General features: G+C 40.3%; 1 protein-coding gene across 2 annotated transcripts; it reads right to left on the bottom strand.

The window, feature by feature from the left end:
- Positions 1–1,118: 1,118 nt before the first annotated feature.
- LOC119894190 (hyaluronidase-4) lies at positions 1,119–21,303 on the bottom strand. Of its 2 annotated transcripts, none has more exons than XM_038706784.1 (4): positions 21,169–21,303; positions 8,020–9,009; positions 5,265–5,354; positions 1,119–4,418 (listed from the first exon to the last, which is right to left on the bottom strand). In XM_038706784.1, the coding sequence occupies exons 2-4, from the start codon at positions 8,974–8,976 to the stop codon at positions 3,921–3,923; spliced, it is 1,545 nt and encodes a 514-aa protein (XP_038562712.1). In that variant the 5' UTR covers positions 8,977–9,009; positions 21,169–21,303; the 3' UTR covers positions 1,119–3,920. The 2 variants fall into 2 exon arrangements, with proteins under 2 accessions (XP_038562712.1, XP_038562711.1); XM_038706783.1 differs by having other exon boundaries at positions 21,148–21,299.
- Between the last annotated feature and the right edge of the window lie 2,777 nt (positions 21,304–24,080).

Below are 24,080 nucleotides of genomic sequence, written 5' to 3'. Positions count from 1 at the left end.
AATAGATACAGACCTCCAAATGTCGTGTGGCCTTCAGATTAGCTCAGGAACAGTGCGTAGAGAGCTTCATAGAATAGGTTCCCATGGCAGAGCAGCTGCATCCAAGCCTTACATCACCAAGTGCAATGCAAAGCGTCGGATGCAGTGGTGTAAAGCACTCCACTTGACACTAGAGCAGTGGAGACATGTTCTCTGGAGTGACGAATCATGCTTCTCTTTCTGGCAATACGATGGACGGGTATGGGGTTGGCGGTTACTAGGAGAACGGGACTTGCCTGACTGCATTGTGCCAAGTGGATAGTTTGGTGGAGGGGGATTATGGTGTGGGGTTGTTGTTGAGGACTTGGCCTCTTAGTTCCAGAAATAGGAAATTTTGGACAATTTCATGCTCCAAACATTGTGGAAACCGTTTGGGGATGTCTCCTTCCTCTTCCAACATGACTGTGCTGTGGACAGCCTTCCCAGAAGAGTTGGAGCTGTTATAGCTGCAAAGGGTGGGCCAACTCCATATTAAACCCTACGGATTACGAATGGGATGTCATTAACCTTCATGAGCATAGAAAGACAAGCGACCCAAACTTTTGGCAACATAGCGAATGTGTGTATGGGCATGGCTACATTCTGGGCACCTGGTGGAGCAGCACACCTGACTCCAATCATCTCATCATCCACCTGGTTAAATACTCCTGGCTCTCTGCTTCTCATTGCCAGATTGTTCCAAACCTCTAGTATAGTACTTGCTGCCTTCTTGGCTTAGTTATTTACTCTTTAGTAGTTTGTTATTGCTTCCAGTGATTTCCTCTAATGTGTTTTTTTGCTGTGCATGCTGCTTACCTCACTTCTGCTTATCAAAAACCATGCCACCACCAGCCTGTCTGCCTCCTGCCAGCACCAGCCTTACAAACCACCTCACTAACACCACTTCATTAATGAAGACTGTTACTTTTTACTACCACCTGTTGTGTTCTGTTGGGCCAGCATTGCCTCATATCACAAAATTGTGTTTTCAAGGTTGCTGATCCACACCAGTGACTTTTCAGTGATTCATTGATAACCTACAGTTTTAAAGGTAAAACTTTGTTTGCTATTTGTCAAAGACATATAATAATACGGAATGATTGAATGGTTACTATCAATGTTTTATTTGACCATTTCTACAGTTCTACATACATAAATACATAAATTATGGTACAAGTGTCTGTACTGTAGACCAGTATTTGGTTATCTCAGATGAAACACTCAGGTTTTCAAGCATGTGAGTTATTTTTAACGTGTCATCATCGTTGAGAAAGCAGACAATGTTATCCCTCCATCTACCCTTCTTCCTCTTTTCAGTCCTTAGTAACCAGCTGGTAGATGATTCAGGTTTCCATGTTCTCACCGCCCAGGATATATTTTACAAAAAAGCCTGCCGGCACAGTAGCGCTATTGTAAGACTCTAACACTCATCATACGTGGCGTGCACATATTGCACAAAGAAGAAGTTTTTTCTCATTGCTGCCAACAGCTCCCCTGAAATCCTCTCTTTATGTGCACAAAAAAAAAACAGCAAAGAGAAAACACTGAGGAAAACTCTTTATTTGCAGTGCATTTACATTCAGCTAACATTTTTCGCATTGCATAGTCCTTGTTGCATTTTTGGTTTACAATCTTAATTTAAAAAACACAGTAAGTGCAGGAAACAGTTACTGCATCATGAAACCTGAACTTCACCTAAAGGCTTTTTTGAGATGAAAGTACTTAAATGAGTGATTCACCTTAAACCAGGAACCAGGATGTTAGATGACTGAAGCTACATGTTTCACTTAAAAGACCAGAAAGTTACAGAGACTCAACCTTCATTAGATTAGACCAGGCCGGTATTCATCAAGCTTCTCAAAGTGCCTTTTTAGTCTTAAGTTCTGAGAATTGATGGAGCTTGATAAATACGGGCCCAGGTCTCAGGTACACCTCTGCTCTAGATTTGGTTCGACTTAAAATGCTCCAGGTGTCTGGTCTGTGATTGGACCACAAAACAGGTGGGTTTTTTGAATGCTGCTTAGTGGGAGAAAGATAAAGATCTGTTCAGACTTGGAGCAAAATGAATTTTAGAAGCAGTGCAATTTTCTGCAAAGTTAATGAAAAGACACAAGTGGAAACAGACTTCTTCTAGGTGGCACGAATTGAGTTGACGACGCATTTGTGTTCTTCTTTTCAGGTCAGGTACAACATATTAGACTCAAAAAACCTGTATTCAGTCTTAAGTCAGCTTTCTGCTTCAAGTCGTATTTTTGCACATGATGATTTTATACCACTTTATTTACCGCTCTATGTTTCCACTTTGGTTTGAACAGAAAGGGAGAGAGCCACTGAGTCATGTATTCAGATAAAGTATGTGCCATCTTTTACATCCTGTTCAGTGTTTCGTCATGCCTACAGCACTGTACATCAGTTTCAAAGACATAACTAATGAGTCCACTCAGCCACAACAAAATGAGATATCATCAAAACTAAATATAGTTTGTTGTCCTCCAAACTGAGATGTAGTAACGTCAGCCTATACAGTCATTGAAAAACAAACCCGATCCCCTATACTTATAACTATTTAGAAGAGATACAGATACACAATATTATGAAATCAAAAGCACCTACAACATGTGCACACCACGTTCCAACAGGCTCAACTATGAGGTGTTTTCTGACAAGCTTTACTTCAAGAGTATAATGTAAGCAACAGTACAAAAAATACACACTTCATGTATAATGTCAAGTAAAATAACAGCTTATTGTTGAGAAAAAAAACGAACTTCATACCCTTAGAAATAAAGCAACCCCAATTCTTAAATCTTCAAAAACACTACAGACCACTTTTGATTATTTTCCTAAATATGGCTGTGTGATAGATAATATAAGCACCTTTTAGTTTGCATTGAAAAGCTTTGCTGGAGGATCGTCGAGTTTACTGTGATTCTATTGAACCATGAAGCTTTTAAAAATAGGAAGAATGTGATCCCTGTGATCCGACCCTCAGCTCTGCAGTGACGCAGGATGATCATCACGTGAAACCTTCTCTTTACTGAATGTGACTCAGTCCACAGTTTAACAAACAGTATTTACAGTTACTAATTAACATTCCTGAAAGAACAGATGGAGTTGTTGGAAAAAGAGGCAGTGCAGATTTTAGCAGAAGTCAAATACATTTCACCTGTTTGTACAATTAACCAAAGCCTCATCTGTCAACATGTCAAACCTCTGTGTCATGTAAAGTGCCATCACACTCCTTTATAAAGGAATTGTCACGTTTTTGTTTTGTTGTTGTTGCACATATTACTTTTCAACACAGCAGCTCTCAGAGAAAAAAAAAAGCTGTTTCTTCTTTTCACATTGAACAGTTTCTGTTCCACTCAGCAGTGATCTCAGCTGAGACCTCAGTTAATGTGTGAGATCAGTGTTGATCAGCTGAAGTTCCTCTAATGGCCACTAGTAATGGATTACAACCAGTACCAGAGTAAAAAATGTAGTTTAAAGAATGGCTTATGACATTTTAAAGACTAACTTATTATATTGCCTGATATTCAGACTAAATTAAAATTTTATTTTTCCTTTTATTATTTATGTTGACATTGCGTTCATGTTGGCTGTCATGTATATCAAAGAAATATGTCATTTTCAGATTTTAAATCTCAAAGGGCAAGAGAAACAGCCGTTCATGAGCACAGCACCAGACTTATTTGAACCACTGAACAAATCTAAGATGTGGGAAGTGATTCAGTGGTCTGGAACCAGGCTGAAATGATAATTGTTTAGTAAAAAACTATCACTAGATTCACTGATATTAAACAAAAAAAGGTCATTTGAAGAGGGTGAAACAGTCCTGGGTTTAAATCCAGCTAAAGACCAGTCTTCATTTTTAAATTAAAAAACAACATACTGTCTGTGTGTCATACGACTGTCTTTACTAACGATATGTTCAACAGGAGCGTCAACAACATCAGGGGAAGGCTGTAGCAGGTCAGTGGCGCCTCACTCTCCCCTCCCTCCCACGGTTCATCCTGCTCATCCTCCCACTCTGTCCTCCGCCTCTCCTGCTCATCCTCCTCTTCCCTCCATGGCCCATCATCCTCCCTCACTTTGTTGATGCTGTCGCAGCTCTCGCCCTCGTGCCCTTCGTAGCAGTGGCATCGAAACCTCTCAGTCAGCAGCTGCATCTCGTGCTGTGAGTGCCACCCACTGACTGCAAAGTCCCCATCAACGGAGAGCTGGATGCGGTAGCTATCTGCGCTCAGGTGGAGGTAATGGCGGGCGAGGGGGTCCCGGCGGACGCATCGGCCATTCCCCTGGCACAGGAAGTCACTACAGACCTCGGCTGCGCGCGTCACGTTGGTGATGTACTTGCCAAGGCGGTGTTTGAGGAAAGATTTAACCTTGGTGCAGTTATGCTGTGGAAACATAAAAAAAAAAAAAAAATCACAACAGCCATGATGTTATGGGCTTTTTGTGGTTCATATGAAACACCATCCAAATTTTCAATTGATGTCTTACAAAAAAAGGGGGTCGATTTATCCTCGCATTTACACGAATTTTGAGTTGCCAAATGACAAATCAGCAATGACAGCTGTCAAGTTGGTTGTTTTTAGTTGGATTGTTCAGTTCTTTTGATTAAAGCTGCACTAATTTCTGTTTTGGCCACCTGGAGGCCACAGAACAAGTTGTAAACACAACATCTGACATGTGATCAGGTGATAAAGTAGTTGTGGTAACAGTTGCCTATACTTCTTTTTACTGTTGTTCAGTCTCAGTGTTTCCAGCAGCAGCAGACAGCTGTTTTCATTAAACAAGCTCTAAAAAATCCACTGTCAAAATGCAGTTAGGATAAAAAAAATTCCATAAAGACCCGATCACTGCAGGCTATAAAAGCATGCACATTATAATTTTCAAAATGTTAGAGTGGTCTCATAACACACAGCAACCACATGACTTCAACTTTCTATTGTTTGACTATATTTACTGCTGTGGTTTGTTTGGTGTCCAAAACAAACGAAGGAGCTTGAGGAAAGAATGTTTTTCACACATACACAGTCAGACTTCCTTTGTCTCATTGACACAAGTTAGAAACAAAGAAAAGTTTTTACAGCAGACCTTCCACCACAACTTATGACCTGTATTTAAATAGTCTTTGTGAATCTGTCAGCTAATGATTCATTGGGTCTTTTCCATTGTTGCAGAAAATAAGAGGGGGGAAAGATTCGGGGGAACTTTTTGGCACCCCGGTGAAGGACACCCACCCTGGACGAGGTCAGGTTTAGGTCTCCCCAAATGACGAATCCTGCAGCTCCCAGAGCAGCACTCTCCCCGATAGTGTGGATCAAGTCTTTCTGCAGGAAACACAGGTAGAAGTCACATCACATGATCTTCCTCTGTCACTAACACACACTACATATTAAACATGTGACTTAACACCAGGCCCACAACATCCAAAGCTTAAGGGAACCAATTTAGGGACAAGTGGAAGCACAATAAAGGATTTTAATGAACCAAAAAGCTGTCGAGTTAAATTATCAAACAAAACAAAAATGACTGCTGCTTTTGAGAATGGATCCTTCCAATCATGTGGCACACAGTAATAAATATGCATACTGTGTACATACATAATGATCATTTGTTCTGAATGTTATTCATTTGTAAAGACAGAACCAGTACAAAAAGACGGACAAATAGATGCATTTTATATCCATGACCAGGGAGAATAATTATGTGGGGAAAGAGCCACCAGATGGCGCTTCTGATTCAGCTCAAGATAAGAAGTAAAGTATTTCTCACAAAAGGCTTTAGAAAAAATCAAAGAGACATTTTTCTTCAGTTTTTTTTTTTTTTTTTTTTTTGCATACCTGCGATATTTCAAAGATTATTTCTAAAACTCCTCAATAAATCTGCAGACCAGAAGGCAAAACCTTTCTCTGGTTTTCCTGACCGTTTTGTAGTTTAAGTAGAACCACAGCATATTAGGTTTGTATTTAGTTACTCTGAGCTGCTTTTTCTACAGATCTCCACGAGAGGGCAGTAGTGAATAAATTCAGAAAGTCAGCTCTGACCATCAGTCCTTCCAAACAGAAAGTGTTTTGAAGAAAAGGACATCTAATGTGAGAGATTTGTTTATGTTGCAGTGGCTTTAATGATAAGTTAAAAATTCTCCAGAATACACTCAACTAGTAAGTAAGTAACAGTGGTGGGAAATATATAACTACATTTACACAATCCAACGAAGGTTAAAATCAAGGGCAACTGGACTTGGTTGAAGATACTGGAAGACACAGACCTGTATATTGGGGAGACTAAACAACCACTACACAAACGCATGGCTCAACACAGAAGGGCCAACTCCTCAGGTCAAGACTCTGCAGTCTACTTACATCTGAAGGACAGAGGACACTCGTTTGAGGACCACCAGGTGCACATTTTAGACAGAGAAGATGGATGGTTTGAAAGAGGTGTCAAGGAAGCATCTACACCCGGGTTGAGAAGCCGTCATTGAACAGGGGAGGGGGTCTACGCCACCACTTATCCCCCACTTACAATGCTGTCCTTTCATCACTTCCCAGGAAACTCAACAAACGTAACTTCTTGGCCTCAGGTGAAGATGCCAACGATGGTCGTTCAGTCTTGGCCACAGGTAGTCTCAACGACTGTAACGACTGTCGTCACAGCAACAAGGAACACTAACGAACCAGCGGTATCGATGACCCGGGATAACGACCCCACTGAGGTTAAATAGCTGAGTTTCCCTGACAGTCAGTCAGAACTGAAGAAGTCCTTTGGATGAGGGACGAAACGTCTTCCAGTAGCTTCAACCAAGTCCAGTTGCCCTTGATTTTAACCTTCGTTGGATAACTATGGCCTGGATGACTGAGAATCTTCATAGACATCTACATTTACACAAGTATTGCACTTTACTTTCATAATTTTGAGGTACTTGTACTTATATTTCCATTTTCTGCTACTTTTATTGCTGCTACTACTATTTATTTGATTTATTTACCACTGCTAACTAAATGTAGTTGTGTTAAGCCTCCTCTCCATCGCTGGGAGACTAGCAGATGTCGCCTTCATCCTTCTAGTGAAACACTGATTACTGTGAACTGAAGTCCAGACGTCATTTATTCTAATTAAACTGTATAGATGTTACCAATTTAAAACATTTTAAGCCTTGCCATTACTCTTATGCCTCCAGGTTATCTTTCTGAGTATATTATTAGGTTAGAAATAATGGTAATTAAGTACGTTATTCCCTGTCTTGACTCTACTGTTTGAAACCTGTAATTAATAATTATCATAATAATACACAGATTTGGTTATCTTGAAATTAAAACTAGATGACATAAGGTTGTCCATCGTCACGCTTCATTCATTGCGTTGGTTCACAAACTGTCACCTGTTGTTGGCACAGGTCAAAGTAGAGGGATGGGCTGCTAATTAGACGCTCAGACCTCGCTGCTGTTGTGAAAATGTATGTTAACATGGAGTTCTACCTCCTGGTCAATGTAAGTGTGATGCTAATAGCGATTACCATGTTAGCATGCCAACACCATTTACACGGTTATAGTACAAGAACAAGTTATTGTTTATTAGTAGTGTCAGTAAAAGCTAAAGCATAAATTTACTTGAAATGAGCCGACAAGCTTTTTACACAGATATTTCATGTCATTACACAGAGAGAAGCACAAAACTCCTTGTTGGAGATTCATCCTGAACTGTTGGCGTCATGTTAAACTGTTGCTGAACTGCCACTAAAAAGTGGGTGTGACTCAGAGAGTACAGCTGCGCGATATAGAGCTGTTAGCACCAACTTAACCATCTAAAAGCGCTTCAGACGAATGTGGGAAACGAGCAGATCGTCGTTGTAAATGGCATCCAACACACTCTGAAAATGAACTACGTCATGTGCCAGTATTGTGGCCAACCAGAGCTGAGTAAGTAAATCATGTGCTTATTACTAAACTTAAAGGAAAACATGTGCATTGTTGTGATAAACTTTGTTCTTACTGCTGTGAGGAAGGCCAGGGCCTCGTCTCGGTAGCCCAGCCTCAGGTACACGTAGGTGGGGAGGTCGTACTCTTTGGAGGTCAACGAGGCCACGCGGAGCGACTCTCGGATCCTGTGCTGGGAGAAGTGCAGGTTGCTGATGCTGTTGGTGTTACTTTTCCTGATCGCCACAGAGGGGAAGAGCGCCGTGCTGCTGTTCCACAGCCACGCCAGATCGTCGTTCCTCCACCTCTCCTGCTGTGGGCAGAAGCCTGTGTAGTTCTGCTCATGCAGGTTGTAGTTGTGGCAGTCCGGGTACAGGTAGAAACCCCAGAGGGCATTGGGGCGAAGGCGTGTCCCCAGCTGGATAGTCCTCTGCATGAACACCTTGGCGCTCTTTTCAAACCGCCGCCGTGCCAACTCCTCCACCTGTGCCACCGTTACATTGACATACGCCTTGGCGGTCAGTTCCCTCGACATGCGGCGGTAGATGTCTTTCTTGTGCCAGTTACGACTCCACTGAGGCCGCCAGAACTCCCAGTCAATGACGGCCAGGCCACGGAAATCCTCTGCGGGGATAAAGTGGTTAATATCCTGGTAGGCCTTGAACAGGTGCTGGTCCAAGCTGCAGTTCTGCGGCAGGCCGCCATGCACAGCAACGCCCTGTGGCGTGTAGTGGGGGTAATAGCCCAGCCGGTTTGCGTAGAAGATGGTGACGTTCTGGCCCGTCCAGTCAGCTCGTGGGCTCCCATGAATGTGAAAGAGGCGGTCAAGGTTAGTGGTGATGTTGTACTTGATGATGCACATGTCCAGTGGGGCGTTCCAGGCGGCGATGAAGGGTTTCCGGCCAATCAGTGGCAGCTTAGCTGGTTTCTGACCAAAGGCGGCGTGGAAGAGCAGGAGCAGCCAGGAACAGGTCAGTGCGACAGGTACGACATGGTGGGAGGAGGATGCCCCGCCCACTGGCACCACAGGCATTCTGGGTTTCAGGAGGAGCAGCTGTCAATCATCCTGAAGAGAGAGAGAGAAAACTTAAATACTGAGTATTTTTCCAACTTTTTTATTTTATTGTCTTAATTGAGTGGCTTCTCACTCTCCAGGTCTGCAATCTATTGTACTTTTTTTGTTACACAATTTTTGCACGAAGGGATAGGATTAGGATTAAGTAAATTACCGAAACTTCATCAAGTGTTTCTATCAACTACGTATATGCAAATGTATTCAAGAGGTTGTGAGATTAATTAAGTAGCAATAAGGATGATGTATCAGGACATGACAATGTCTACATCAGCTGTACAGTAAAATAAAATCAGGTAGCGCAACATTAGGGTGTATTTGAACATGCACATGCACTCACCTAAAGGATTATTAGGAACACCTGTTCAATTTCTCATTAATGCAATTATCTAATCAACCAATCACATGGCAGTTGCTTCAATGCATTTAGGGGTGTGGTCCTGGTCAAGATAATCTCCTGAACTCCAAACTGAATGTCAGAATGGGAAAGAAAGGTGATTTAAGCAATTTTGAGCGTGGCACGGTTGTTGGTGCCAGACGGGCCGGTCTGAGTATTTCACAATCTGCTCAGTTACTGGGATTTTCACGCACAACCATTTCTAGGGTTTACAAAGAATGGTGTGAAAAGGGAAAAACATCCAGTATGCGGTAGTCCTGAGGGCGAAAATGCCTTGTTGATGCTAGAGGTTAGAGGAGAATGGGCCGACCGATTCAAGCTGATAGAAGAGCAACTTTGACTGAAATAACCACTCGTTACAACCGAGGTATGCAGCAAAGCATTTGTGAAGCCACAACACGCACAACCTTGAGGCGGATGGGCTACAACAGCAGAAGACCCCACCGGGTACCACTCATCTCCACTACAAATAGGAAAAAGAGGCTACAATTTGCAAGAGCTCACCAAAATTGGACAGTTGAAGACTGGGAAAATGTTGCCTGGTCTGATGAGTCTCAATTTCTGTTGAGACATTCAGATGGTAGAGTCAGAATTTGGCGTAAACAGAATGAGAACATGGATCCATCATGCCTTGTTACCACTGTGCAGGCTGGTGGTGGTGGTGTAATGGTGTGGGGGATGTTTTCTTGGCACACTTTAGGCCCCTTAGTGCCAATTGGGCATCGTTTAAATGCCACGGCCTACCTGAGCATTGTTTCTGACCACGTCCATCCCTTTATGGCCACCATGTACCCATCCTCTGATGGCTACTTCCAGCAGGATAATGCACCATGTTACAAAGCTCCAATCATTTCCAATTGGTTTCTTGAACATGACAATGAGTTCACTGTACTAAAATGGCCCCCAGTGTCACCAGATCTCAACCCAATAGAGCATCTTTGGGATGTGGTGGAACGGGAGCTTCGTGCCCTGGATGTGCATCCCACAAATCTCCATCAACTGCAAGATGCTGTCCATCAATATGGGCCAACATTTCTAAAGAATGCTTTCAGCACCTTGTTGAATCAATGCCACGTAGAATTAAGGCAGTTCTGAAGGCGAAAGGGGGTCAAACACAGTATTAGTATGGTGTTCCTAATAATCCTTTAGGTGAGTGTATGTCCCATATTTCAATATTTAAACCCTTGTCAAATGTTTTTTATGTGTGAATTAAAAATGGCCTGATTGCCATGAAACATAATCTCTGTATGCAGTGGATGGTCTTCAGAAAATGGTTCCCATTGTTTAGAAATATTTGACATTTCCTCTAGTGCCACCATCAGAAAAAATCCCTACATATAATCAGCGGACAGAAGTTCATAAAATTTACTCTGGATTTTAGAAAGAATGTGTTTGTATATTGTTGTGTAGTAAATATTGCAGCATAAAGTCCAGTAGTAAGTTTTAAGGCTTTTTAAAAATATTCCAAAACAAAAAAATCAACATACAAGTGTATATTGAGAAATCGCCAGGGATGTTAAACTTAACAAGTGACCTGACGCTGGGTCCAACCCTAGGGTTAAGACACTCTGGCGTCATGTCTCCTGCAGCATTTCACGATGTTGTAGAACAAGCAGCAGAGACACTAAACCCAAAGCTTTTAATGACATGTTTTGAGCCCATCTGCAGAAGTCTCTTCAACTTCATTTGACCTTCTGACTGTTTTTATATTGAAGCTGTTCAATGAGTTTATGGAAGTCATAGCTGGATGAGCTCAACCGTTCCTCAAATTTTACCCCAAACATCCACAGCTTCTGTCATACAAATTAACATCTGTTTTTTTTATTCTCTCTGTCTGCGAGTGTTACAGAACAATAGTGGATCACAAAGGCTTTAGCATTTGCTTGTACATGTGATTTTATGAGACAATATTTTTTCCATGTTTAAGTCTGTGAAAACGTCTAGGAGGTATTCGTCATTCTGCACAAACTAAAACCTCATTCATTTTCCAGCTGTTGAAATTTTATTTATGATAGCTTTTACAGAATCTAGAGACACAGTGGGCTAAAATACGATCAATCGATAGATATACTGAACAAAATTAGAAATGCAACAATTCTGTTTTTGCCCCCATTCATCATGAGCTGAACTCAAAGATCTAAGACTTTCTCTATGTACACAAAAGGCCCATTTCTCTCAAATATTGTTCACAAATCTGTCAAAATCTGTGTTAGTGAGCACTTCTCCTTTGCTGAGATAATCACCTCACAGGTGTGGCATATCAAGATGCTGATCAGACTGCATGGCTATTGCACAGGTGTGCCTTAGACTGGCCACAATAAAAGGCCACTCGAAAATGTGCAGTTTCATCAAACAGCACAGAACAGAAATTCAAAGTCGCATTCAAACTACGATCAAGGAGCTTAAATTAATCCTCAATGAGCACTGATTACGGGTTAATGGTTGACAAGGTTTATTGTGAATTAAATGCTGGATTTGCATGAAATTAGCTGTGGCTTTTTCTGATCCCCAGATATTTTTAGTGAGCCCATGGGAAAAGACCTTTCCCGTAGTGCCACTTTTAGGATAAATGTTCCACTTACATATAAATACTGGCCATTAGTTTGTTGTTTGCTCTGTCCAACACTTTCATATTGAGGCTGCAAGCTTCTAGTGGAAGCTAGCAAGAATTTAGACTGATAGGTTCTATTTAAATTTTAAGAAATTTCTGGTGTTTTTTGATCACCTTCATAATGATATACGTTGATTTAACCTTCATTGGTTCTTAATTCTAGTTAACATATTTGCAGCAGTTGTTTCCCGCCACGAGGACACTGGTTTCATTGTATTTTGAATGTAAACAGTTAATTTTCATCTCCTGACCATTCGTATTCTTCAGAGAAATAAATTGTTCTTGGCTCGTTTTCATGGTACCCAAAGTTCATAGGTCACAGAGAGGAAGTCCGTTGACACCCAGGGATAAGAATGAGGACTTCAGCTGAAGAGACTGCTGCTTTCCTGTCCACATCTAGTCCTTCTGTGACCAGAGCTGAAGCCTCAGGCCATAATGACTGGCTTCCCTGCCAAATGTCTCAGTGTTTGCTGTGTGTCTGCGTCCCATATACAGCTTGTTGAACCAAACATCCAGTCACAGAGCTGACAGAGTGACCAATCAGAAGGTTGTTTCTTTCTGTGTCATTGAAATTCAACAATTTCTTAACTTTCTCTCCAAAACGTTGACTCTTTGGATAGTAAATAGTTTCCTTTTATCACAAGCCATGTTACAGGCTATAGGGTCCTGGTTTGGAGGTTTGAAAATATGGTCACCCTAAACCAATGATTATTTATCGATTGATCTGTGGATAATTTTCTCAATAAATTCTTACTTACTTACTTACTATTAACGTATCTGTTAGCATACAACCAACTGTTTTTATATAAAACATATGCTAAAATGTTAGAGCCTTCACCCCCTCCTAATATTGTGTAATATTAAGCATTAGATAGGCGCATAAGTGTTTCACTTCATCTCTACCTTTACAAGGCATAAGCTAACATGTTAGCATGGAGAATATTGTCACTTAACAAAGTCTATGTTAAATCGTAGGATGGCCGGATGTCTACGGTCATTTACTGATGAGCCTTAAGCGGCGTGTTTACAGTGTTCACATGAACAATCCATATCAGCAACCAAGTTTATCTTTTGTGACATATGCCAATGATTTTAAAAATGTATGTTACAGTTAATGTCCCCAACAATGATGTTAAATTGCACTTAACACTTAACAATTAAAAAAAAATAACAAGGCCGGTTTGTTTTGACCTGGTTACAATGTCGTCATAAATTAAACCATTTTTACAAAGATCATACTGTGTTTCAAACTTCCCATTCTGAAAATAAGACCTCATCAGTTTAATCTGAGGCCAGAAGTGTATGATCTATAGTTCAGAAATCCCTAAATCTATATTTCTAAAAGGTATTGTTTCATGTTGATTTAAGCACATTATTTGGTAGTAGTATTCTTCAGAAGTACTTTAAAGCATTTTCATTTTGTCCTTGTAATTTTTAGGGAGTTGGGGGGGGTTTCTATCCGAGTTATGTCGGTTTGGAATCAAAGTCTTTTCCTTTCTTTGTGTTCCTGCCAGTGTTTCCCTGTAGGTTTGGAAATAATTTGACTGCTGCACTTAGTGAAAACAGATCATTTTTCAAAGCTGTACTGCAGCATTATAGTAAATGTATGGATGCAGAGCTGGATAATGGCTGAAATCACTTTCATCCGAAGCCTGGCGGGAGTGGAGCAGATTTGATTTGATGATAGGGATGTTTCTTATTCTCTTTGAGTTTGAAATCTCTGAGCACTACCCACAGATCTCTATCTTTGTATGCCTGCTCTATGCATACCATCATGTTTGCTACACTGGTTAGTACACATGTGTTATTCACCTCTGCAGAGATTTCGGATCTAAATTCTTGGTTTATTCAAGCATGAAATGATCTAAACAGGCATTCAAGAGACCTAGTGAGAGTGACTGTGAGAGCATGTTTCTGCAAGTTTCCAACTTGCGTCAGAGTGATCACAATCTGCAAGATTTTAAATCACTTAAACTAATACTGAGCCATATGTTTTTCTTCTTAAATCTTCTTAAATGTTATCACCGTAAAACTTTGATTAATAGTCCAGGCTTTTATTTGCTAAAATCACTGAATTGACCCTGTGTTTGGGACAGGCGTCCAAATGGGACAGGCCTTTAATTCCTCTTGCACAAAACTTAAATAGGCTACTATGAAACACTTTACTTATTTCAAACAGATTATTACTCATATAAAAATTATCTTATAATATCAAATCACGTCATTCATTTGATCTAGCTCCGATAGACAGCTTTTGCGCTTTTATTTTGAAGGCAGCAACGTAACGAAAACAAAACAAGATGCAGGATGAGAGAAGTGTGGCAGAAGTTAGCAGACAGAGAGTGATGGACTTCACATGATCACCCTGCGGTGTTTAAGAGGTTTTATACATCCAAAGAACTTACATGAAAACCAGACCAGGCGTTTAATGGAGACCTGCCTTTATTTGTCAAAATGTGTTCCCACACCAGGCCAGTAAACGGGGCAGGCGGCTATTTGGGGCAACTTAAACTACTTGGTTAGGGTCAGGGAAAGACTGTAATGATTTGAAGTACTACTATCAACTATTTTCAATCATTGACATGCATTAATTCTCCAAAAAAAACAAATCAAATTTCCTCCCCGAATCAGCACATCCTAGCTCTGGTACTTTCTACTACTTATGTCTGTATGCCGTCAATCTCACTGTGCTCGTCAATGTTGCGTGATTCAATTGGCCGTTGCGTGTTGTGTACACCAGATGTGCTTCAGCTACATTTTTTTTTACATTTTTTTTTTTTTACTCTTTATTGAACATGTTAAAAGACAACAACAAAAACTGAATAAAAATAAACAATCAACAAAAAAAGATCATCTGCAGATGGTCCTAATTACAGTCATGTTCAAAGGGGGTAGGAAGAAGTTAGAATAACCTTTCTTGTCCTACGTATACTATGTAACTATGTAAAGAAAATCACTGTTCCAGCTCATATCCATCAAGGATTCTTTTTTTAAATATAAATTTCAATTGCAATAAGTTTTTAAATAATTTTAAATCATTATTGCTGTTGTTCCACAGTATAACACCCTGGGTTGTTATACAGTGGAACTTAGTATTTGTTCGAATTAGCGGTCTACTAAACTTTGATATTCCTGTGAAATTGTACGTGTGAAAAAGCTCTTGGATATTTCTAGGCAATTGGTTTTTGTGTGCTCTAAAAACTATTTGAATAGTTTTGTAGTCAATCAGATCTTTGAACTTTAATATTTTGAATTTAATAAACAATGGGTTTGTTGCTTCTCTATATGTAGTTTTATGTATGATTCGAATGGCTCTTTTTTGTAAGATGAAGATTGGCTATGTATTTGTTTTATAAGTGTTCCCCCATACTTCCACACAATAAGTCATGAAGGAGCAGTACAGCTGAGGTTGTGTGTCAGGAAAACCTAGTTCATTAAAGTTCTTGAAAAAATTACCAATGCCATCGTGTTTCAGGGGAGCATGGTGAGGACGGGCTGTTCAAAGGAGTTCATTGAATCAAAAAACAACTGTCACGTGACCACATTCTGGGTACACCTGGGAGGCTACACTAGACCGAGCCTTCAGGTGCTCCAGTCTATATGGTTCTTATCACGATAAAAGACGGAGGAAGCAGCCTCAGATTAAACGCACTGGAGTTCATGTTTAATGTTTGGCCTTGTGTCAAAGTGAATTATTTAACTAGAGGAGCTTGGAGCCGCGGGCTGGTCTGGCATCGATTAAGATAAGAGTTTGTTGATGTCTGTGGTTCTTGTGGAAGGGTTCCACTTATTCACCAAAACGAGAAAGAAAGGGACCGTCTAATTTTCAGTGGCTCGGTTGGAAATTTGAGCAGTGTCTGAAATTTAGACAGTTCTTTGGCCTCTCAGCATGGCCCCTGAACCAGATGATGATGCAGGCCGAAGGTCAAGATGTTGGCACACCACCTCAGAGTTTTCTGTAACTCTACACAGCTGATAAGAGATCAGTCCATGATCTCTTATCTGTGTTCACACCAGGACTGAAGGAAAACCAGTTTTTTATCTTTTTATCTTTGGCGTAAAGCTCAGTGTGCTGCCATACAACCTCGACAACTTATGCAACCTCAGGAGCTCATTTCTCACCAGTTACTCCTGGAACACGAATAAATTTCATGCCCAAAGAAAGCATTTTGAACTCAGGAGTAATTGAAGCCAACAGTTTGATGGAGGCATTTCTAATAGGATGGAAAGATGGGAACACTCTGAGCACATTCAGAGATGCCAGGAGAGGGAGAATCATGTCCTCAGTTTGATGTTTGGGAAATGAGCCGATCCCCTGATGGAGGGCTGAGGGGTAGGAGCCAGAATAACAGATTCCCTAACTTACGCCATCTGTCACGTAAATATGTTCCACCACCAAAATGACGTCACAAAGTCACATTACTACTCACTCAGTCTGATTCTGACTACGCAAATGCTTTTACCACCATGAAAGCATTGAACATTTCATGCAACTGTCTGCATCTGCATCTACAAATCATAAATAGATACCTGTTCTTCAAGTTGACCTCCATAGAAGTGAACAGGAAAAGTTTCCTGGAAGGAGCGAAATCAACCTGATAACTGAAAGTGTGATTTGGAAAATGATCAGCAGTGTTGAAATGTGTTTGTTTTATCAGTCAAACATGAAAAATTCCCTGTAGTATTGCTAGAAACCATTTAAATTTAATATAAAGTTCATTATTCTTATTCTTTCAATGACCATGACCAAAAAAAAAGACCATGAAATAGACTGTAATAAAATGGTTGCTTAAAGAAACCACAAGAGAACGGCGGTGGTTTACCTCACTACATAAAGCCCAATATAAATCTTTTCTAATATAAGCTGGATGGGCTGAATGAATAATGTAAAAGCCAATTGTTTGTGTTACTGAATAATCTTAATATTTGATTAATTTAGTCCATAAAATGTCGTGTAAATCGCAAGTTCATAGAGTGATGTTAAAGTGATGCCTTCAAATGTTTTTCTCTTTGAAAATCCTTACAATCAACATCCCAATTATTTAGCTATTCCTGGAGGCTTAACAGAAGTGAAGCTAAAAATGTAAAATTTGTGTCATCTGTTCATCTGGGGAGCAGGAAGGAGATCAGGACATTTCATCACGGTAGAGTTTCCTGTGTTGTGGAAATTTTCTCCTGATGGTGGTGCCAGAAGAAAAAACAACACCCATCACTGCTTTCGAGCCTTGGCTATACTGTCTGTGCGGCGCGGGCATCAAATAGTGCAACATGATACTCGTCCTCTGGGCACCAAATTATTGGTATTCATATCAAATTTCATGATAGTTTGGCTGGCAGATGTGGTGACATCTTTCCATTGACGTGTGAAGTGTTGGATGAACGACCTGACTGGCATTATCCTCATCCCGATTTGAAATATAATTTTGTAATGTAAATGTAAAAGCATAAACTACTGTCAGTTAGGGTGATGTTCTGCAGCTTATCATCTTCATACAGTGAAAACAGCATATCTGAGCACCATGTAACTGTGCAGAAAGATGACTGTAGCCTATTAAAGAGTTTAACTGATTCCCTCAAGTGTTTTATCAGACAGAGTGGCCTCAACACACAGTAGACCTTCAACTGAAAATTAATCATGAAAATCCTCCAAACTGGACTGTGGCTGGTCTATTCCATCAACTCTTCAAGCACTCAGTTAATATGACTCTGCATCAGGACTTTCCATGAATCACAAACAAAGCTGGTTGAACCATGTTAACCAGAGCAAAGAAACATTTTAACATTTATTCCTGGTGACTGAATGTGGTCGTGATTCATGTTCCTCACACGAGAGCCTGAAAACAAAAGCTGGAGAACAGGAACCACCAAGGCTGAAATCTTTCCACTCGACAGAGCCACAGCTAATCAGCGCCTGGTGAGCGCTGAGGCTCCAGAAATCACTCTGCCAGGATGAAGACGATTGGTGAGTTTGGGTTTGGGGTGGATTTGTCAGATGGAGAAAACAGATGGATGACCTCAGAGGAAGGTAGAAGACAGAACTGACTGAGATAAAAATAATTAAAGGGGGGCAGAAAAACAATTTTGCAACCAGGATGTGACATTTATCAAAGGCAGCTATATGATACCTTTGTTTATTCTGATGGTCTTTACAATCCAATTGAGTTCAGTGAGTCTTTACTATTTAAAGGTTTCCCTTTGTTTGCATCTCAGTGTCAGAGCTCTACCTATTCATAGCAACTTCCTGTTGGTTTGTATGGCCACTGTTGAGGATGGAAGAGTAATGCAACGAAGTGGCGTCAATGCAAACTGTCCATCAGGAAAGAAGGAAGGTGGAGAAAGATGTTTTGTCAGCAGAGACAATGAAAGATGAAAGCACATTTAGCGTTGTGACAACCCTTTGTGTGCAAAAAATGCGGTGAAATGAGGTGAAATGCTGCCACCTAACTGTTTGCACCATGCTGACAACACATTTTACCTTAAAAGCAAAATTATGTAGTAATTTTATCTAAAAATAACAGCTTCAAAATCATTATGATGGTACACTGACTTGTAATAGGGTCTCTGTCGTTGCCACTGAAGGCACTGGAGCGCCTAGTATTTCACTATGTAGTATTAGAGTCCGAGCAGGAAATCTATCACGACAACGGCATAATGGTGTGTTCCATTTGACATGGAAAGTCCGAAATTTCAAAGGGAACGCCCCTGGAAAGTCGGGAGAACCGCACTACCCCGACTTTGTGATCCAAGATGGCTGCCCTGAGTATCAACAGTTTGTTAAACCTATAGTTTATTAGCACTACTGTGTGCATGTGCCTCATAGAAATTTTCGTACACAAAGTGTCCAACTGCCATCTGTGGACGTGTTGCTACAGTGTTTAATATGCTTTAAAAACGCACAATGCTTTTATAAAAATCATTAGCGTAACAATAGCTAACCTGGCTAGTTATAAACCACATCTGGCTGAGCAAGGTTTTCCGACTGGAATGCCGTCAACTCGGGTGTGACGTCATTCCCAGCTCTGACCTCCGACTTCCGATTTAAATGGAAGAAACTCAGCCAGAGGTTTCACAGACAGGTTTTGCCGCTAGCTATAAATCTGGAGTTGATGTTAGCTAACTTAATAAATAACACGCTCGGACATCAGTAAAGTTACTCTAAGTCCTCCTGTGTCAGTTCTGTCTAGCTTTGTTGGCTAGCTTGCCACAAGTTTCAGGCAACATTATGTAACTTTTCTACCATAAAATAACAGCTGGTGGAGAGCGCTGCCGATGTCATGCCTGGCAACATAACCGCGCTCAGCAGCCTCTATGGACGTAGCCTAATGTTAGCTAACGGCAGAGGCGAAGAGACCGACGAGGACTGCTTGATGTTTGGCTGTGTTTGTTGACTTGCTAGTCTTTGATCATAACATGTAATCATAACACATGCACGTGTACATCTGTCCTTATTTACAACTCACTACACCACATGAAACGGTAGGGGTGCCAAGTTCCACCAAACAGCAGTACATGATGTTGCTTTAAAGCAAGCATGTACTTAGCGCAACATTTTACAGTGTACAAAAAATCTGCCAGCGCTCTCTAGTGGACAGTTTGTATAATGGAGGCATTGTTTCTCAATGACCTCAAACTTGTTCAATAACATATTTTATCAGTTGACATATATACGCTCATAGTAGTGGAAAGAATCTAAGTACATTTACTCAAGTAGTGTACTTAAGTACAATTTTCTGCTTCACTACATTTCAGTGGGAAATATTGTATCTTCATACTTCACTACATTTATTTGACAGGTGTAGTTAGTAGTTACTTTGATTTCCCAAAACACACGATTAACTAATTTTACAAAACATGTGATTAACTTATAAAATATGAGGAATCTATATAGATTAAAGGCCCTGCATAGCTACCCAGGCTTTTTCTGATGGATGTCTAGCTACAGTGTGAATCATTGTGTTATTGAATGGATTAAGAGACTAATAAAACACAATGTAAATAGTTTTTGACATTATTGACAGTCGCTATAAGGATTTAGTAAGGTTTCATTTGTGGTGTCCGAACAATAATGCTGCGATGATGTGTTGAGAAGAAACCCGCTTGACACTGTTCTTGATCATAAAGCACAAATATTGGAGACCACACATTCACAGAAATTTCATTGTTTTCTATATTAACATAAGTGCTACTTAAATTTCACTCAAAATAATTTCTGAAATGTTGTACAAATACAGCTAAACTCAGGCTCTCCATGGGGACTGATTTATGGGGATCCATAAAGTTGAACTGACCACAATGACAGAGTATGCCTTCTCCTTATCATGTGATGTGATGATCAACTACAAAACCTGACAAATGATTCTCCATATTAAAGATTTTTATCATAAGATGCCAAAATACTGTATATACTTATAACAATATTTCTTTATTGAAAGAACATCTTCTGGTTGTTTAGCTAGATGGCAATGCATCCTTCAGATTAACTGCAGTTTAGTGCACAATCCTGAAATCCCGTCACCTAATCAAGGCTCCCAGCTTCAGCTTTTGATCTTTAACCCCAGACACTTTAACCCTATGTCTCTCTGTGGAGGACAGGCTGAAAAACAGCATGCTCCCATAAACAAAAAAATAACTTTTTCTAGCTGGCTATTATGAACTTTAATCTAGCTACCCTCACTGACAAACCGTGACCTCCCATGTTGTCGGCTTTTCTGACAATTTACTGAAAGTCATTATGAGTCAGAGCATCTGCAAAATAACTGAAACTCCTCTAAATGGGACCTTTTAATGCCTCCATTACAACTGATGTGCAGCTTTTGAGCAGAACGTTAACACCGCTCAGAAACTTTCTCCAATGCGAGGGTATTGTTGAGGGTCAGCCAACATTCCTAGCATGACATGGCACTCCTGCCTTCCTCTCCCTTCCTGCATCACCAAAACAGACGCTCAAAGCCATGCTGTAACACCCAGGGTTGCCACCTCCCTCAGGGTTTAAAAATACACTTTATTTTCCTCTTTGTGCAGCAAAAGAAAAGCTGCTAACTTGATTTTGAGCCTGATAAAAATGAGAAACATGCTGAAACAACAGTTAGCTAGGGAAAACTTGTACCTGAGTTTAAAAGCTCACCTGTAGATGCTGCACACCCACCATTAATTAGCAGTCCAGGGTTGGCGGGGGGAGGTCTCTTCTTTTAGGGTCACGGCAGGGGTCATGGTGGCCCTCTGTGCCGTACGTCCGAAAGGCTCTCATACATTCTCTCTGTCAGTCTGAAACACAAGCCAGCCATCCACACTTATATACAGCCCAGAGAGGAGAAGAGAGGGAGGAGAAAGCGTTGCCACCACAACACAGCGATTATAGAGAGCAGGAGGGGGGGGCGAGAGACGTTGTGACACACAGAAAAGAGAGAGAGAGGTTTTAAATCCATGTGAGTTTGCTGAGGTCTGATCCTCTCTGGAAGAAAAGTCTCAACTGATCCACTTCAATCAGCATCAGACAGGAGGACAGACACAGTTGTCAACAACCTGTGTGTGTGTGTGTGGTCTCATACACCTACATTTACATACCCTGCATGGTCTAAAATCCACCTCTTCGTTTTTATGTGGATGGAGCAGGAGAAAGGCAAGTCCTAAAACTACTCAGTATATTGGAAAGTTAGAATGTTTGACGTGAACCAAAGCTTCAGAACAGGCTAGAAATTAGACCATAAGTGGACATAGCTGTTTCTGTCATGCTCAGTATGTTTTTATTTTTCATTTGTAGGGGACCATGCATTCAGACTTGAACTGTATTTTGCCAAATCTCTGGAGGTGCAAGTTATAAATGTTGAAAAAATGTGCCCTTATCCCAAAGATTTACTTCACAAAGAAGAGAATAATAGTACTCTATACCATATTAACGTTTGGAAACAGGGAGAATATTTGCTGACATCTTTAAATGACTGTAAAAATATAATTTTTGTGCATTAATAATTTTTTAAGAAAAGTTTACAAGCAAGCAATATGATGTTGATTTATGGCTTAATCTGCAATATGGAAGTGCTGGATTGCTATAGACCCGAGGTAGGGATGATTGAAAGATCAATGCAGGTAAGGGTTGATTGTACTTTTGTTGGTCCTCGTGCACGTGCATGCAAGTGCCGTGATACACATTCCTGGCAATGGTTTTACACTATTTCAATGATCCATAGGTGGCAAAGTGCCAAGTAACATGTTAATGTTCAAGCGTGCATGCTAGTAAACATGGATGTAAAGGCACGGCAAGGCAAGTTTATTTGTAGGCTATAGCACATTTCAACAACAAGTTAATTCAAAGTGTTTTACATAAAGCATAAAAGCAACAAAAATAGATATTGAAATACAATTTTTAAAACCATTTTTAAAAGAGTTAAACGGAAAATAGAAACAGGATAAAACAGGACAGTAAAAGTTACAGTGCTGTGTATAATACAGCCTTATATTCGATGAAACAAAGAAGGATTCAAACTGTGGACGGAAATAAATTCAGCATGTTTATCAGGACTCAAGGATACACGTAATGCATTTGGCAAGAACGTAAACAAGTGTAAATATAACATTTGTTTGTATTCAAGAAAACTCCAGAGGGCAACTTCGATGAGTGGCAGGCTTTTGAACCATGAAAACGGGTCCTGTGAGCTGGATGTGTTTGAAATGTGAAGCATTATATACCTATTATATAACTTTACAGCTTTTATCGTCAACAAATTTCTTTTAAGAAACATTAATGGTACATTTCCTGATTTTAGAAGGATGTTTTTGGATTTGGAAGTAATAAGTTCAAAACTCTGGAGCTGAGAGGGTTTGGTTTACAGTCCAGTGGTGGGAACAGGCTTTAAAGCTTCAGATGTACAGTACAAAACATACCGCATTTGTTGTGCAGTTTGCACCACTAAGTGTACTTTTGTACCCCTGCTCAATCTCTAATTTTGGTTAAACATTGGATTGGGAAATCTCATACAGTTCGTGGCAGTCTGCTTCTTTCAAAACCAGTTTAATAAGTGAAACCACATAAACTCAAAAAGCCCTGAGAAAATCTGTCTAGCAGAGAGAACAGGAAGTCATCAAGGTCACATGACAACATCTATCTATTTAGTTGGTGCCAAAATAAATATGCAGCAGAGTTAACTAGTGTCATTATCTCATGTATTTCTTAATTTGTATTCTCGCTCTTCGGTGCAGCAGAGTGTCACTGTGCTGATTAAATGACATTTTATTTGGACCCAGCACTTTAACCCAGCCCGAGCTGAGATTCCAGTGGTTAACCACACATATTTACAACCAGAAGACAAAAGTCACAGCGAACTCCATGCCTGCGAGTCCCTCTGTTAAATATATAGATGGATTTTCCCTTTTTGTGTGTTTTCATACTTAGTAAATATGTCATCCAACTAGACAGCATTTACAGTGATTTCTATCTGTTTAAGAAATACAACATAGTTTATATTCTTCATTGTAGATGACCATGTTATGATGTCATACTGTGGGATAATATACAATTATGGGAGAATCAGTAAAGCTGTATGCTGTTACGTCTTCATTCATATTCATTCATTATGAGCTTCAAACATCAGAGAACATTTTTCCACTGCTAAGAAGTATTTCTGTTAGAGTTCATAATAACAAACAGGACTAGTCTGGACTAGTCAGGTTGTCTTATAAGGCTGTTAAATGTTTAGAACTACAGGCTCAAAATCAGGCTGCTCGTCCGCAACAGGCAGTCAGATGAGGATGACCTAGACACACGCATTTCTGTGTCCATGGATGGCTGCTGACTTTCAGAATATATGAGCCTGATGAGTCCTTATAATAATGTCCTCATGTTACACATACAATAGATTACTCACAGCACTTGCTGCTGTGTGCATGTAAACTTACTATTGCCTGCCTGATTTTAGATACAGAGCCCTCAAGCGCTTTGTGATTTGGCAGCCCTGAGCCCTTGTCGATTAGATTATTGTCGTACATGCACTGGCTCCTATATAGAGTGTTACATTATTGGTTCTTTGTAGCCTCAATGTTGCCAGACTACTAAGTTTCTTT

Source organism: Micropterus salmoides, unplaced genomic scaffold, assembly GCF_014851395.1.
Source record: "Micropterus salmoides isolate LMB-PRFRI ecotype aquatic unplaced genomic scaffold, ASM1485139v1 Ms_hic_scaffold_8, whole genome shotgun sequence".
NCBI lineage: Eukaryota > Metazoa > Chordata > Actinopteri > Centrarchiformes > Centrarchidae > Micropterus > Micropterus salmoides.
Note: the sequence above shows the minus strand (reverse complement) of the source record. Positions and strands in the feature narration are given on the sequence as shown.

Excerpts from the sequence above, each read along its gene's own strand:
- LOC119894190 (XM_038706784.1), bottom strand. The coding sequence starts at position 8,976 with ATGCCTGTGGTGCCAGTGGGCGGGGCATCCTCCTCCCACCATGTCGTA. Across the intron at positions 5,355-8,019 it reads CCCTGGCCTTCCTCACAGCA|AAAGACTTGATCCACACTAT; the intron begins GTAAGAACAAAG and ends TGTTTCCTGCAG. Across the intron at positions 4,419-5,264 it reads TAAACCTGACCTCGTCCAGG|CATAACTGCACCAAGGTTAA; the intron begins GTGGGTGTCCTT and ends ATGTTTCCACAG.